Consider the following 17481-nt stretch of genomic DNA (forward strand, 5'->3'; position numbering starts at 1 on the left):
ACAGCAGCACAAACCTCTCCTGGGGCTCCTCTGACCCAAACTCCTCCTCAAAGACACAGCAGAGCTCCTCTGTAACCCAGCCAGCACCAGTCACCTTCAGTGCCATGGGCACAGCTGTGGGATGCTGAGCAGAGAAGAAAAAAGGGGCATTTTTAACACAAAATACCTGTTTGTCTATGCACTTTGGGACTGTTTCATCACATACAGGCATGGAGACAATGCTGGGGCAGGAAGGAGGAAAGTCTGCAAACTCTTGTCCCCACTGTGACATAGTCACAACAGGATTCATTTTCAGTCCCTGCTCCCAGTGCAACAGGGAAGAGGGGCAGGAAGGCTGGAGAAAGTCTCTTGCTAGATCCCATGAATGGTTAAACTCTCCCTACTTAGCAGTGGTGGGAGGGGAATTTATCTCCAAGCAAGAGTCTTGATGCCACCTGGGACAAGGCCAAGAGAAAAGCAAATTCTTCCAGTCAATTTATTTCCTTCCAATACTGCCTACCCAGCTACAGGGAATTTCTGCAGCCACACAGCCACAGAGACATGAGAAAAGACTGCTTTTATTTTCCCAGCCATAGCCTACCACAGCCCAGCTTCTCTTCAGCTTGAGCTGGAGCCAGAAGAAAACTGAGCTCAAGGGGAAGTGGCTGGACACCCCCACACAGCTTGTGAGACAGCACTTGGAAGCTGTCCTTACTGAAAAACATGGACATGTATGAAGTCCAGAGTGCACCTGGCAGACCAGCATCCAAGATAGAGCTGGGTTTGGGGGACTCCAGCAGAGTCCAAGGACTCCAGGCTCCAGCTGTGCAACAGAAAATCTTGGCCACCTCAAAATAGCAGACACCAAGTCAGTAGAAAGGGCCCTTTTCCTTGCCAGGAAGCAGAATTATCTGGTAGTTTCTGCAAGTAGCATCTATGCTCTCATGTGCTCCTCATCATTATCTGGACCAGCAGCTGACACCCCAGCTGGCTCCCACCCCACGCTCCAGATCCTCAAATCTCCCAGATTTCTCACTGACATCTCGGGTCCTAAAAAGCAAAACCTCCAGGAGGGCTCTCATCTCCTTTTCTGCTGATCCACAGGGTCCTCAAATCCAAAGAACCCAGCAGGGACTCTTCCATCCATGCACCTTCAGCACCTTTCCACACAGCACATGGCCACACTTAGGGAGTTTTCAGCTGGGCCCAGCTCAGCACCCTGCAGGACAGGGCTGGACTCTCACCAGGAACTAACTGCTCTGATATGTGACATGTCCAGCTGTGTCTTTCAGACTCTGCTTCTCCTTCCTACTTCCCCCCCCACTCTAGCATGGAGAAAGATGAGAACAGGAAGACAAAAATCCCCACAGCCATCACAGGTACCACCCCCTCACACAGCTGCACAGCACTGGGCTGGAGGCACAGGGTTCTCCTGGAGCCTCAGCCCCTTGCCTGCATCATTCAAACCATAAGCTCTGGCTGGGCCTCCAAACACTGCTCCACCTCAGAGCTAGAGACAGATGAGGTCACCTCCAGTCTGAAATCACTTCCGTTCTCAAACTGCTCCCAGGACTGTGCCACAGATTAAAAAGAGTGGGATGGGTGGGGAGGGAAACCCAAACCAATGGAGCATGTTCCCCATTAAGAGCTCAACACTTAATTTATCTCTGCCTCCCAGTCGACTGCCACCCGAACCCTCCACCCTCCCTCCTTCCCCTGCAAGAACAAATCTGGCAGAAACTGCTTTGAATTAACAGCAGGGCATGGCACAAGCTGCACACTCAACCCCCAAATCCAAACCCAAGCAGAGCAGTGGGAAGAGCCACAGCTTGGTGTTGTCAGATGAGCCCAGCCACGCTGCTCTGCCTTGTGCCAGCTCCAACTGCAGCAGCCCAACTCCATCTCCCCACAGGGCTGGAAATGGTTTGTACTGGCAATGCAGCACTGAGCACCAGCCCCACAATCCTGTGGTTTCTCCAGCACAGCCCCATTCTCCACTGTACAAGTGGCCACACTGGCCGAGGCGGGAGCAGGATTCTCCCACCTGGATCGGACAGCACAAATGCCTGAGGAAGCAGACTGAGAAAGGAAAATGAAAATAAAGGTCACCAGCATGGGGGAGTCGTAAGGAAAAGAGCCCTGCAGTGGTGACACTTGGCCAGGAGAAAGCAGACTGACAGTTCAGTGGCATTCCTTTGAAAACACATTGACCACAGATGAATCAGTGTCTCATTGCTGGAAGCTCTAACCTGACTGCAGCACCCAGCAGTGCCTCAGGCAGTAACAGCCACCACACATCACTGTCATACACACAGTTATGGGTTTTTCCACACTTTGCTCACCACAGGAAGGCACCCAGGTTTTGTGGGTCTCTTCCAGACCTCCCAGTCTCACTGCAATGGCAGCCATTGGATGGGGCCATTTTGTCAGCAAATACAGCTGCTGTGATCCACACTCTGCTTGGAATCCAGTGCAGCTCACACATGCACATGGCCTTGGCCTCACTGGTGACACAGCAGCCACTGGCACAACCCCACAGGGTGGGAAGAGCTATTGAAATGCAGTGGGTAGAGGAACAAGGGGCAGAGCATGCTCGAGTGCAGCTATCAATCACATGCTGCATCATTTTAGACTTCCTTCAAGCAGATGGAAGATGGGTTGCGTGTGCTGCCAATCCTGTGATGGTTTCTTTGGATCACACAACCACCTTGGGGCTGAACAGCAGGAGAAGTACAGCATGACTACATCTCCCAAAGAGCACTTGGTTCCTCAGCCTCTCTCCAGAGGCCAGCCCTGGACAACAACCAGCCAAAAGTGCAATCAAAGTGAGACCTTTTATCCTTGTGAGCTTCAGACCTCCTAGAAGCAGTGGACATCTGAGAAGGGAATCTCTCTCAACCCCTGGGCTGTTCAGGTAGCTCCTCTTCAGCAGAGACTAGGAATAAATACACTGCAGGACAAAGAGGTCTCAGCAGAGGAAGCAGCAGCCTGTTCCCACCTGGCTGCACTCCCACCAGCTTCTTTCTGCCAGTTCTGGCTTCCCACCTGTAACTCGGTAAGATGCCAGCAGAAGTCATCAACACAGGGAAGTGACTGTCCAACAGACAGGCTGCCTTGGTGGGGAGGTGAGGAACCACAGAGCTTCCACACAGCAGCGCCTGTGAGTTCCCAGTGGGAGAGCTCCAACAGCAATGAGTGGAGCAGGGAGTGCTTCACACCTTGAGAAACACCAACCACGACATGGAAGGAACAAGTCTGAAGTTGAACATTTGGGCAAAGGGGAATCCTGATGTTCAAGTGCCTCTGGGAATCTTTGTTTTAGTTGTGGTGTGATTGACTCACAGGAGAGCAGAGCCACTCCTTCATCAAAGTATGCTGTGTCTCCCTAAAAATCATAGCCTCCAGACAGAAATGCCTCTAGACAGAGCTGTTATATTCTGAGTTCAGTTCCACCACTCTGAGCATAGAGAATTTCACTACAAACATCCACACTTGCCCTGCTGTCTGCTGAGCCCTTAAGGATCCAGTGCTGGTGAGCACTAAAGAAGAGTCATGCTCTTCACCCTGCACCCAGACACCCTGGAGAGCTCCAAACCATGTTCCTGTCGCCTGCAAAGATACCAACACTGCAAAAGATAAGAAAAGATCTGCAAGAGCAAAGCCTATGTGAGTTTTCCCTGCTGTGATGAGTCTGGGTGAAGCAGAGACAGGCACATGGGAGAACAAGGCCTCAGGGCAGTGCAGTGCCTGGCTCCTCAGCTCTGGATTTGTCATCCAGAGAGCAGAGTGCAGCCAGCTCCACACTCCCAGGGAGCACATCCCTGTGTCAGGGTGCAGAGCTGGAGCACAGGGGCCATCCCAGCCACACAGGGCCCGTGCTCAGCACATAAAACAACTGCCAGGCACACAGTGCAGTCAGGAAGCAGCACAGGCACTGAGATAAACAGTGACTGTCCACGAGCCAGCTCCTGCCAGGGAGACACAGGAGGGGTTTAGGGAGAAGTCTGAAGGAAAATAAAGAGGACAACTTTCAAAAGAACGTGGGATGAGCTTAAGAGATTAATCTGCAATGGAACATCTCTGCTGAACAGATTCCTAAAATAGAAGCAGCATTGTAAAAGTTTCAGTTCCAATAGAGAAACCAAAATGTTAAATAGGTCTGTCACTCCTGAGCACAGCCACGATCCTTTCACAGAGCTACGACTCTCACTGATTTTTTTTTTGAGGCAAAGATGAAAGGGCCATTCAGAGCAGCCTGGAACATACCTCTTGCAGTATTTTCCTTCAGCAAGCCCTTTCCTGGACCTAATCCATGGACCACAGCACATGAAAGGCAGCTGTAAGCCTGGCACCAGGTGTGTAAATGCCGAGGCAGCAGCAGCCTCCTCATGGGAGATGGTGAGAGCTCTTGCTACACAGCAGCTTAGATCAGAGAGGGATGGAGGGGGAACAGCAGTGACAAGGCTGCTCACCAGAGCCAAATTTATAAAAATCCAGGAGGTATCTAGCTCCTCAGTTTCAAAGGAGTTAGGCACTTTCATCTGTGTTAAAAGAAGGCTGTCCCTTGGTTCCTATTATTGCAAATTGCCTAAAAAATTTGCCTTTTAAACAACTGCATTGTACAATGGCCTTTGTGGGAATGCTCATGTTTCAGCCCATTGCCTTTCATCTCCACACCACCGGCCCAGACCAGAGGAATGTGTCAGCTTCTTGGTTAATCCAGAATGTGCCAACGATTTCAGAGGCACTGCAAGCAGGATCACTTCATTTGTGGCAGGAACAGCTCACATTCCTGGACTGGCACAGTGGGAAACTGCAAGGCTGTGGCTCAGGAGAGGCACCACAGGCACCATTGCCATACACTCACTAACTGCCTTCTTGCCACAAGGCCCCATTGAGCTTCATACTGGAACAAGAAGATCAGAGCTTCTGTGATCTTACCATAAAAGGCACTGGGTTTATAACCTAACTCTGCAATTTTGGCAAATCTCACCACTGATAATTCACTATAAAATAGTGCAGCCAGACCAGGCAACCCAATTTGACCAGGACAGATGTGGAAAATGAGTTCTGTCCTGACAAGGTCTCAGGGATGGTATTTTCTACTGAATTCAAGACTGCCATTTTGCCCCTCTCCTCACAAAAAATTACAGCCTTAGGAACAAACCTTATCACCCAGCTGGACTGCAGGAGACAGACATTAAAGTCACACATCTTGCAGAGGATTATTAAAAGACAGACATTCAAAGTGCACTCTCTACACCACCTAAAATCCTTTTGACCTTAAGATAACAATTTATTCCCTTAAAAACTGAGAGAGAAAGCAATCACAAAAGGTTAGTGTCCCATGCTGAATAACTACTGTCCTTGCATCAGGACCACAGCCCAACCACTGAACAAACAGAGTTCTCCATAACATCTGTTCTTTGCTGATAATATCCCTGTGATACTGGTCTTTGCTGCTATTTCAGTCTTGATTTCCACTGTATCCAGTCAGAGTCATCAATGTACTCTCTACTTGCCCTGTAGAAAAACCATTATCAGCAGCTCAATAACAGAGTCCTGATTGTAAGGAACAGATAATGGTGGAATCCTCCCTCCTGAGAATTTTTCTGTAGAATTGCTGATTTCATGAGTCTCTTTCTGGGCTCATCTGAAAATAACAAAAATGGTGAAGTACATGAGATGTAAGATGAGAGATGCTAACATAGCAGACACTGGAATAGCAGAGTTCATGAAGATGTCACCTTTGAGATGATTACATTGGATTTCTTGAAGTCAGAATGAAACCAGATTAAAAAGATATTAGAGAAGACAGAAAGTCATTTGACTGTAAAAGCTGTGGCTGTTGGACACACAAGGGGCAGCAACGCACAGTGTTAGAAAGAACTTGGAAGCAATGGAGTGGAAAAAATTGCATTTGCTGGGCTGTGTTTTCCTACAAGGCAACCCAAAGGAAATGGAAACAGCCGTGTAGGTAAGGCAGAGCAGCGAGGCAGGGTGGGGAATGCTCTGCTCAGTCCATGGGTTAGCAGAGAGCCAGCACCCCCTGCGATGTCAGCTCAAGTGACAGCCACAACAGGCCAAGAGTAATTTGTCACTCGCAGCCCTTTAACGAGAACTGGGTGCAAAATCAAATTAGACACCCACGAATGGTTCTTAGGACGTGCAGCACAGCGTGAAGTCAAACCTTTATGGGTTTCAGGAATCCAAGGATAACTATCTTCAAGCAAAGCTAGAACCACCACCACATGCAAAGTGAGGAGGGGCTCTCCTCGGCTTCTAGCCTGGGCTCTGACTTGCCAGGCCAAACAATGATCTCTTGGGATGCATTTTCTGGGATTTATTTTCTCAGATTTATTCTCTGTGTGGGTTCTCATCCCACTGCCCCATGCAGGCTTTCCAGGCTCATTTATAAACCATTGCCTTGAAAATACAAAGCAAGACCTGCTTCCTCTTCTGAAGAAAACACATGCTGGTCTATTACTGCAGGATGCGAGCCAAGAGGTGGGTGGATACCCTAATTATTTTATTTTTTGAAAAATAATGAAGAAAAGTAGTTATTTCTCATGAAGGAAAATCCCTAATCAGCCAAGGGACAAACTCTAGGTACCCAGTACACATGGATTCACTGGAGCCACAAGGAAGCTCAGCCCTTGAGCACACACAGGCTGTCTGAGGAAAGGAGAGCAGTGGTCTCATCCAGACATTTTCTGGACGTCCACTGCAATTAATGTCATGATAAATGGGATCTGAGTCCTCCAAAATGCCCAATATGTGCTGTGAGCTCTAACTTGCAGGACACATTTAAGTAACAAACACACCCAAGTGCGAGATGCAGCACAGGAGCAGTTGATGGGAAGGAGCATCCACACACTTTGCAGGGAAACAGAAGATGGCTCATTAAGCTTTCAAACTAACAAGCCCCATGACATCCCCTCATTAGCAACCCCATGCACACACTGCACTGCTGCCACATGAGGGGCAGCTCCAATTACACCATCACTTGTTTACTAAGACAACAATTCTGCTATTGCCTGACACCTGCCCATGACAGTGCCACCAGGGAGGAGCAGGGAGATGTTCAGAGGACACTGGGCATTCAAAGGAGGCAGCAAAACGCCTGGCACTGGCTGGAACGTGTGAGCAGCTGCTGAGGAGCAGCCCCAGCACCTCAAACAGAAAGGCTTTCACCGACATTAATGAGAGATGCTGCAAATAATGCCATCATGCAAGTGCATTTGGGGACTGGCAGCTGAACAGAGCCAGCACTGAGGAACAGGAACACTGGGCTCCATCCAGTTGCTTCTGGTTTACTCAAATTGCTCTGAGATCCAGTGCTGTGAACCTGGTGTGAGCCAAGCATGGTGATGCAGGGCAGATGAGGCTTATCCAGGTGACAAGAGGACACACTCCTGCTGCACAGTGATGGGGATCAGGGTCCCAAGCAGGTCCATGTGGCACTGATGAGGGGTATGCAGCAAACAGGCCTCTAACTCACTGACCTCCCTGGGCCTGCCCTGAGCCTCTGAAGTGTCAGCCCCCGGGCTGTTGGCAAACCAGGGCTGATCCAGAGGGTCCCAGCTGCTCAGTGAACCTAGAATGCTTCCCAAGCATATTCCTGGATTAACTGCTCAGTAAAAGTACAGAGTTCTGCTAAATTACTGTCCTCCCCAATACCTACTTCCCTCATAAATACATGTGCTGCCAAGGGCTCCTTTCAAGGGGAGGGGAACTCTTTAAAACAGCTGAACAGCCCAGGTATAAACCTTGGGATGGGACACAAGCAGTTTTTCTTCTGCTTGCTACAACTTCAGTGCACTGCTCCAGCTGCATCACATAAACCATCTCTGAGAGTCAGGACTGCAAGGACAATGGCCAGGAGACAAGAGATCAGCCCTGACAGCATCTCTCACTGTCCCAATGACACATCCCTGCACATCTTGGCCCTGTGCAATCATGGCAAGGCTTTGCTGCAGACCAGCTGCATCTCTTGAATGAACTCCTGCTGCCTTGATTCAGCCCACTGCCTACAAAACAGGGCAAATATCAGCTTCTGATGCTTGTTCCATTACTGTCTGATCCCAGCTGGCACCAAACTCCCTAAACAGCAGGAACCCCTGAGAATCTGTAGAATCTTAAAGGCCATAAATCTCCCTGCCATTTTTTACAGCAGGCCTTGGGCAGAGGGAAATTACCATTGGTCCAGATGGGCATTTCCAGGACTTCATATCAGTGGCAGAGACTCAGGAGAACTTCAAACCAAAGAGAAAGCACAGCCAAGGGGATCGTGCACAGGGTAGGCAGATGCCTTTGTGACTCAATTTCACCTGAATATATAATTAATGTAGTATGTAATTTATTTGAAAATAAAAGTGGATGTAAGACTGCAGGATCTAAAGAGACTACTTGTGTGTACGTATCACAGCAAGAATGAGCTCAGTGCGTCAGGAAGGATTAAAATAGTTCCCACGCTGAGGAAACAGTGAGGAGACATTACAAAAAGCTGAAAGCAAAGTGACTTGCCTGGGAAGTAATCTTAAAAATAATTGCAATACAAACTATAGCAAGTAAAAGGCCTGGCTTGTGCTCTCATGTGTGTTCACACAGCTTTATGCACCAGAGGTCTGCAAGAGAAAATGAAACGTAATCACTGGAGCCACATCTGCACTGCCACGGGCTTTGCCTCACAGAAAGCAGAGGGAAGATGTTAAACCCTTGGAGCCTCTTTTCCCACAAGCTGAGTGGATCTCTTTCCCCTCCCTGCTTCTGCACTGAGCGCGTCCAGAGGTCAGTGGGACGGGCTCTCTCCTCATGGCCGCTCTCCAGGAGCTAGCACTCATGATCCCGGGGTTTATTTGCTCAGCCTGCACTCTCAGCTCCAGTTTCCCTGCCAGGAGTCATTCTGAGAGAATGGCACCAAGTGCCTCGGGTGGGGTCAGGCAGAGATGGGCCATCCCAGCCCCATACACACCCGGACACGTTGGATAACGAGCTGCAAGACAAACAGGGCACTCCCCAAGATCCCCGGAAGAGCAAAGGGCTGAGCCTCACAAAGCTCAGGTCTCCTCTCCTTGGCACCGAGGGCTCTCACAGCACAGGCAGGAGTCAGGGCAGGGCGAGCACAGCTGTTGTGCCATCAGCACAGAAACAGCCTGGACTGAAGAGCTGAGTGAACAACTGGAGTTAACTCTGGTAAGGGCTTCCCACCTCTGACTGACTTACAGCCACACTGGCTCACACCCCACAGAGCCCCAGGCTTGCATGAACAACAGCCCAAGATCCCCCAGCGCTACATTTCCAAGCATTAACCCTGAGCCTCCCTCAGCCCTGGCTACAAAGGCACAGCACGAGGCTGGGGCAGGCCAAGGGCTCTACAGCAGTATCCAGAGAGGTCTCTGCCATCCTGAGCATCCCTGCACTGTCCTGCCCAGCACAGCTACACCCCTCTTCCAGAACTCAACTTCTCTTATTTCTTCTGATTTCAGGACTGGACAGTTGTACTCAAGCCAGAAACCAAACAATTCTCCTCCCCCTCTTGGCGTTACACCCTTGCAGATGCTTGTGCAGGGTTTCACTTCCTCTTCAGCTCTTGGCCAACACTTAGCCAAGCTTTGCTCATTAGCAAAACAGTCCCTGCATCTTCTCAGCACACTCTGCCTTCCAGCCACCCCCAGCACTTGGCTGCTGTGATGCTGCTGGGTACCAGCCTTGCAGGCAGGGAGTGAGGGCTGAGGGAAGGGAGAGCAGTCTAGAGCTGAATGTTAGCAGGTCATAACAGATTTCAATTAATGCACTGGAAATACAAAAGAGAAGGAATGAAGAATATCACCCTATTCAGTCCTAAAACAAAGACAGCTCTTACTTAAGTCAGAAGCAGCAGATCTGTTCCCCTTCCTGCAGCCCAGCCCCTATGGTCAGCACTGTACATCCAAATCTTCCATCTCAGCGTGCAGTGCTGCCTTCCCCTGTTCATGCTGAAGAGTGTTTCTGGAAAGCCAAGTCATGGATGAACAGCAGCACACATACATACTGATGAGGAGCATATGTTCTGGCATCTGATCCCACCACAACACACAAATCCAGCTCCTGAACACTTTTGTGGGAACAAGATGACTGCAAACCTCTTCACAGCTCCAGGGACAAATCTCTGGGAGAAAGGAATGTGTAACAGCAGACAAACATTTTTTCCTGTGCTTCAAGGCTAACCACACTGTAGACATGCACACACACAATCCAGCCCTTATGGGAATTATTCCAGTATGCTATGAAACAACTTGCATACACTTCACAAACATATGAAGTCACACAAGTATTAGAGGTGCCCCACATGTCTCTTATGAGTAGAGCACTTCACTGTGTGGTTTCACTGTCACAGGGAAACCTGTGCCTTGGGCAAGAAGGAGACAAACACTTAGTGTTGGTCAGGAAAGAAAACTCTACAGGTAAGCAAAGAATGCACCCTCCAGTTCATGCTCCGTTATCCAAGAAAAAAGGCAACACAGAGGCCACTTGAACTGGAAGAGGAATGAGAATAGGAGGAGAATCCTCTCAGCTTAGCCAAGAGGTATCTCAGCAAGAAGTACCTGAAGTACTAAGGATGGAGCTGAGCTCCCCAGGCTTGGTTCCAGCACATATGAGCAGTAACTGCAGCATGGCCACAGGAGCCACCACTGTGGGGTGTCCCAAAACAGCTGGAGAAACCCCTTGGACTGAACATTTAAAACTAATTTGGCAAAGCTCTTGAGATACACAGCAGGCACCAGCCTGGCCTGGCACAGCAACCAACCAGCTGGCTGAGGTGGAATCTCCTCTGCATTTCCAAGATGTCCATTTCACTGGGTATTTAATGAACAGCACCTTAGACTGAAACTGGGCAATATGCGTTCTAGAAGACACTGAACTCCACCAGTTGTCTCCCTCTCTTGATTTGTCATTCCTCAACTTTTCCAGGTCACAACACAAGCCCCTTAGATTTTTAGTGCTAGAACCATCAAATGAAGAACACCATCAGTATGAAGCCAGTAACATTTTTTGAGAACATAAGTGGTTGTAAGAGATTCCTTGACTTTGGAGACTAAAAGCATCCAGGGACTGTGCTTCTTTTTTGTTCAAATAGCAGCAACATTTTCCCCTCTGCAATTGCAAGCTTTTGAAAGCCCCAACAGTCTGGAACCCCACAGCTGAACAAGTGTCACCAGCATCTCTCAGGGTTAAATGAAGGTTGTTCCTACTCCCTCAATATCAGCAAGGATCAAGCCCTAACATCTGTTGAGCTTACACATTTGGTTAATGTGCCTGGAGCACTGGAACAGCCCTGTACAACTCACAAATGCAGCAGAATTTTGGAGTTGAGCACAAGTAGCTGAGTGGGGAAATTGAAGTGACAAAAATCCTGTGCAGGAAGCACTTACTTCTCCTTTCCATAAACTGCAGATTGGTACTTGCTGAACCTCTCCCCTGCCCTGCACTCACAACTGTTTCATCCATTTGGAGCATAAATAATTGAAGAGAGACAGCAGCAGGAGACAGAATCTGTGCCCAGCTCTCCAGTGGTTCTGTTTCACCACAAAGTCCATGCACTCACCTCTTTTTACAGCCCTTTTCCAAGTAGCCAAGCAGACAAAGAATGGAGAAAAAAAAAGTCCAAGTGCCCAGGATGAACTTCCCTTCCCAGCCCAGCCCAGCCCAGCCCATCTGTGACACAGGGCCTCCTGCAGCCAGGCTGTTTGGACAGATGCACAGCAGAAGGACAGACAGGGCTGAACCTCCTGACCTGCTGCAGTCCCACCCGCTCCCAGCACTGTTCTGAGCCCTGAGACTCTGCCCAGCTCTGAGGGCAAGGCACCAATACTGTCTTTTGAAATGGGCCAAAAATAATGAATGAAACACACAAGGCTTTTCACAGAGAAGTAAAAGCTTCCACTCCTATGTTGCGTCTGGCCAAGATACACTGGGACATCAGAAAAACAAGCAGGGATGTGCTGCTTTAAGAGTGTTTCCAGTATTTACCTCCAGATTCTGTGACTAATTTGCTACTCCCTTTCTGGCAGGCGCATCTTGGTAGCCAGGATGCATGACCAGGGTTGGAAAACACAGAGGTTGGAAGAGACATTAATGTGGGGAGTCAAAGAGAAACAGCCTCACCCAGGGCAAGCTATGACACAGTGAGAGACTATCCAGCTGTGGTCAAATATCCCATTAGACAGCTGCAAATATTATTTTGCTTTCTCTGAGGGGAAAAAAAAAAAGCCACCTCACCACAACCACCCTGAATTGACACAGAGCAGGAACACAGATCCATAGTGCTGCTCCCAATGACTCAAAGAATCACAATTATAAAATAATTGGTTTTATTCTGAGAAAATTAAAGAGTCAGTGGTAGTCTGTTCTCCTTCCAGATTCCGTATTTTCTGCACAAGCAACAACGTTCCTCTAGCCACAAGACTACAAGAACTGTTATTGTAAGAAAAACATTTAGGTGAAAAATGGAAATGCTGCAAAGGAACAGTGCAGGTACAAGTCCTCCAAGCTGCTCCAGCAGAGACTTTGGGGAGTTCTGTAAAGACTTAGCTCTGCTTATGGTTTTTGTTGTACAGCTGCTGCACAAGGGAACCTACCACTCTGATGATACTTCTCATCACATGTTTCACCAAACTCAGTTAATCAATTCTCCCACATAGGTATCTACATAGAAACTGAGGTCACATTAGGTCATATTCAACCAGCTCAAGGCAAGCACAAGGAATCACCACTTTTCCCTCCTCTTAATCTGTTCTTGGTCACCAGCAGCTGCCTGCACTGAGCTGTCCTCAGTTGATGGGCAGTATCTACAACCACCCCAGGTGTCTCAGCTCTATGCAGAGTGCAGTCTTTCAGGAGATACACTTACCTGTAGCCCATCTGGGCCTATTTCTCCATAAGCTCAGCAGAGAAAAGGAGAAGGCAGTTCAGTACACATTAGCAGGGAACTGGGGGATTTCCACCAGCCAGTGTTCTCTGGTAGGCAAGGCTGGGGTTGAAAGTTGACCTTAAAAATGATGCTCTGTGTTGGCACAGTCACTATTTTAGATAGAAGACATCTCTGCTGTTGCAATATCTGCTGTAACAGGAATGATAGAAATCTCTGCTTCATTTTTTATAAGAAAAAACCAAAGGAGTCTGAATGTAAGTTTTTAACATATAAACCCCAGATTCTCAAAAATTGAAACATAAGAGCAATGAATTCAGTTTTCTAAGACTCAAACTGAAACCACTCCTCCAATCAAAGTACTTTTTGCACAGCATCTTCTCCATACACAGACCCCCATATATATGTTACTGACAAGCAGACCACTTAAAAATAAGTTCAAGTAAAAAAAAAAAAGATTAAACTGAATGCAAAAGGCACAGCCCTGTAATTTCAAACCCACTGAAAGAACTGGATCCACCAGATAGTCTCTGCTCCCACACCCAAACAACTTTGCAAGTTGATGGGGTGGGGAGAGATCAACTTGGGAAGGAGAGGTTCCCATCCTCCTGATTTAAAAAGAAACAATGACTTCAAAGAACATGAGAGACATGAACCTGAATGGGCAGGAGCCAGCTTCAGAGACACAGCAAGGTAACACCCCAAACACACACACGCCATCAACACGAGCTAGGAGCCATGTTCTGCACGAGTGTGCCAGGACACTCCAGTTTAACCAGGTACTCCCAAGGTTTCACCTTTACTCCTCCCACAGCAATACCTCTGGCTTTGGCAGAGCACCCATCTGCTGTACTTGCCCTGTCAAACTCTTGACAAATTGCTGGGCTTCCCTACATGGGGCCTACTCCTCTGCACAAGTGACATTAGTCATTTCTTCATTTCCTACCCAGCTTCACCATGAGAATCTCTCTTTGTGATCCAGTGGTAAATAAATTGCTAGGAAAGAAACCATCCCTCTCCAAGAGGTGCTGAGCTGAGGTGTAATAAAACTGAGGAGCTTGGTGTCACCAGGCAACCTGCCATAGATCTCCACACCAGCCCAAGCTCTTAAACCACAACCCTTCCCCTGGGAAGGCTGGATGCTCTGCACAGAGAGACCAGGATGAAACCTCCACTGACTTCAGTAATTAAGAGGTCATTCCTTGGAAATCAGAGAGCTGGAGAATCTCCCGTTATTTTTTCCTGATGAATAGCAGTAATTAGGAGCCCAGTCTGCAAATCAGAGTACCCTGAACCCAGACAATGCATCAGCCCTGACCATGCTGTGAGGGAGGATGAACACACATTCTCTGACACCACATTGTTCCATTCCATGGACTCGGTAAGTCATGAATATCATTAAGACTTTACCAAAGGCAACCCTACTTATATACAATCTATTGTACTGCCCTCTAAGAAGCTCCCTTCATTTCCCAAATATTCATTAAAAACCAGCTTTTATAATAATTTTTAAAAAATCAATTCAGACAAGAACTACAGCTTTACTAAATCCTTTCAATTGTTATCTGCTGTCAGATGCAAGAAGATTGGAAAAAAGGTAGAAAAATCCTGCTCTTAAAAAATGCTAAATAAAAATCATTTATGCTTTTGTGTATTCAGTCTAATTTTAACAGATTGCTTTGTGTTCACAGCTTGGTTTCCCCTTTCCATCCACAAGTAACAGGCCTGGCCCAAATCCATAATGAACTGTGCTCTGTCATGCAGGAGCCACTCTACACTCAGCGTAAGACGCGCGGTTACACACACACACACACACACACACTCACTCACTCCTCCTCCACACTGCAGGAAAGCTCTCCTCTGCCCAGCTGGAACTGCACTGGCCTGCACACATGGGCTCTTTGGGGTACAGACTCCAGCCCACTTCTGCCTATGCAGTGTGACAAGAGCCTTCAGGAGTCATGATAATATCTACAACAGACTCCTCTGATCTCTCCCTTGCTTCTTGCCTTAGGGAATGCACAGAAAGGAGCCTTGTACATAACCCGCTTCCCTCTTCATTTAAAAACATGAACTGTAGAACAGCAGGGTTTGGGGGGCATGTCACGAAGCTTCTCCCCACTTCACAGCTTACACTAGATATTCCATGGTATCAGAACACATTCTGGATTGCTTTCATCCAGAAATAAAACAGGAATTAACTGCAATATTCACAAATAACTACAAAATACTAGCAAAATTTAAACTACCTTGGGAAAAATGCTTCTGGTGATCCCATTATCCTATTACTCCTAGATTTACTTTGTTCTTCTCATCACTGCAGTTAGCAGCTCACAAAATGCACAGTGCCAAGTCTGCATTATACAGGGAAACACCATCTCTTGCCATGGCCAGGTAAATACCCAAGCTGCTACAAAGCTAGTTTGCTTTTTTTTGTGGCCCAAAAAGGTTGTGCAGTACTAGGGTCTTAGCAGGCAAGGTGTTTGCTTCATACAGAATTGGAGCCTCAGAGAAAGACTGGACTCAAATGCAACTGCTCATGCACTGCTCTGCTGTGTTAACCATCATCTCCATCCCCACCCTTGTGAGACAGAAAGGCTCTTTCCTTTACAGCAGACTTCCCTATACTATGATGATGGGTACTGAGGAACACACAGGACCCTGATAACCCCTCACCTAAGCATTCAAGCTCTGCAGAGGAAGATTCCTCTTCTTTTCAAACATCCTAAATCTTTCCAAATACCAAATAGACAACAAAAAAACCTGTCGATGTCATCTTATTGCATCACCCCTCCTCTCTCTCCAGGACTGAAAGGCATGTCTCCAAATAGCTATTAGCTTTGCGAAGCAAAACAGATGTTTCCTAACACCCAAATCCTGGCCGCCTGCGAGGTGCCGATCGGCTGCAGCACCAAGGAGCGGCAGGAGCGGGGCTGTGTCTGCGCATCTGTGCTGCGGAGGGGAGAGGGATGCGAGACGTGCTCCCAATACCCAAACGCCTCTGCCAGCCCCGCGCCGCCTTTCTCCATCCGAACCCGCTCGACACACCCAAAGGCAGCGACAAAAAAGAAAGCCAAGCCAAAACCCGGGGGGATGCGGCAGGCAAAGCGCCTATTTCCCGGATGAATGCGGCCAAGCGGCCGCCGTGCCCAGGTAGCAGCCGCATCCCCGCGGAGAGCCGAGCTCACCTACCTGCTTCTCCTCTGCGGGGCGGCGCGGCCAGGGCGGGATGCCCGCGGGGGGAACCGGCAGCGGGGAGAGAAAAGGAGACACAGTGAGGCGAGGGGGACGCGCCGGGCCGCGGGGCGGAGCGGCCGCGCGTCCCCGCCGCCTCACCTGGGTTCACCAGCTTGCTCTTGTACCGCATGGCCGTGCTCATGGTGCCTGCCCGGAGCGACAGCCGTGCCCGTGTGTGCGAGCCTGGCTGGGGGACTGAGCGAGTGCGAGCGCCGGGGCCGCCCCGCGCCGCCGCCGAGGGGCCGGGGCCGCCCGGGGCCGCCAATCCCGGGAGCCGAGCCCGCCCCGGGCCCGCCCCCGCCGGTGACAGCCGGGCCGGGGGCTGCCGGAGCCGGCCAGGGCAGCGGGACCGCCGGCCGAGCACCGGAGCGATGCCCCCCTCCAGCCCCGCCCCGAGCCAGCGGCTGGCGAACACAGCCCCGGGCCCGGCTGATGGGCAGGAATAACCCCCGCAGCCGCCCTACACACCCCTGAAGGTTTAAACACTATAAAAGGCAGCACTCCCTGCTCTCGAACAGAAACACAGCACCGAGAAGGACGAATACAGTATTAAAAAAAATACAAAACCCAAACACAAATGGAGTAAATAGGAAACGTGTTTCCAGATTTAGCATCTCAAAATACAGTGGGAAGTCCTGAATCATACTGCAACCATGCTGTGTGAAGTAGGAATGTGTGCTCTGTTTCCATTAAAAATTTTAAAGAGGTTATATGAGAAGTTATTTTAGGTAAAAGCTGTCAGCATAACTCTTTAAGACAAGGCAAGAGAGAACTTAAATGAAAAGCAGCAGTTGCACATGACATGAGAACAAGTCATAGAAAACTCAACAGCAGAGAAGAAAGGAGAATGGGATGTGAAGACAAAGGACACCCAGATCCTTCCCCTGACTTCCATAGCTGCAGGGAGGGGTCATGTCTTCACCATTTCAAGGACAGGCAAATGATCAGACCTGAAACTCTTCAGAATACAGGACAGGATAAGCTTGGCAGAGTGATGGCTGCATAACTGAAGGGCACTGCCCTGCCTGGGAACAAAGGTGACACTGATGCCACAATACCAACTGTTCAAATCCTTGCAGTAATCACAGCATTTATCTTGGCATTTCTTCCACCTTCTCATTCAAAACATCCCTCGTAACAAAACAAGGAGACACTTCCAAGGCCTGGCAATCTGAGGCACATACATTTTAAAACCACATTAGCTCACCCTGAGCTCACTTTTAGCCATTGATTCAAAGCATCAGAAAAAAATGAATCAGGTAATTGTCAGCAAATTTCCTTGTTTTTATATGCTAGAAAGCCTGACACCATCAGAGACTCTGCACCACAATTAAAGGCACCAACAAGCCAATCAG

The 17481-nt window shown here is 48.8% G+C and overlaps 1 protein-coding gene across 2 annotated transcripts in view; it reads right to left on the reverse strand.

Annotated features, from left to right (window-relative positions):
* SEPTIN5 (septin 5) overlaps positions 1 to 16490 on the reverse strand; it is a 42022-nt gene extending 25532 nt beyond the window's left edge. Inside the window, exons 1-2 of one of the 2 annotated variants that reach the window (XM_014268366.3) lie at positions 16226 to 16490; positions 16082 to 16092 (exon numbers count right to left, since the gene is read on the reverse strand). In XM_014268366.3, the coding sequence (XP_014123841.1) occupies positions 16082 to 16092; positions 16226 to 16268 (54 nt within the window). In that variant the 5' untranslated portion in view covers positions 16269 to 16490. Of the gene's footprint in view, positions 1 to 16081; positions 16103 to 16225 lie in introns of those variants that run through there. The other variant, XM_074554237.1, reaches the window with a different exon arrangement.
* Positions 16491 to 17481: the final 991 nt, after the last annotated feature.

The sequence above is a fragment of the Zonotrichia albicollis genome, chromosome 18 (genome assembly GCF_047830755.1).
Source record: "Zonotrichia albicollis isolate bZonAlb1 chromosome 18, bZonAlb1.hap1, whole genome shotgun sequence".
NCBI lineage: Eukaryota > Metazoa > Chordata > Aves > Passeriformes > Passerellidae > Zonotrichia > Zonotrichia albicollis.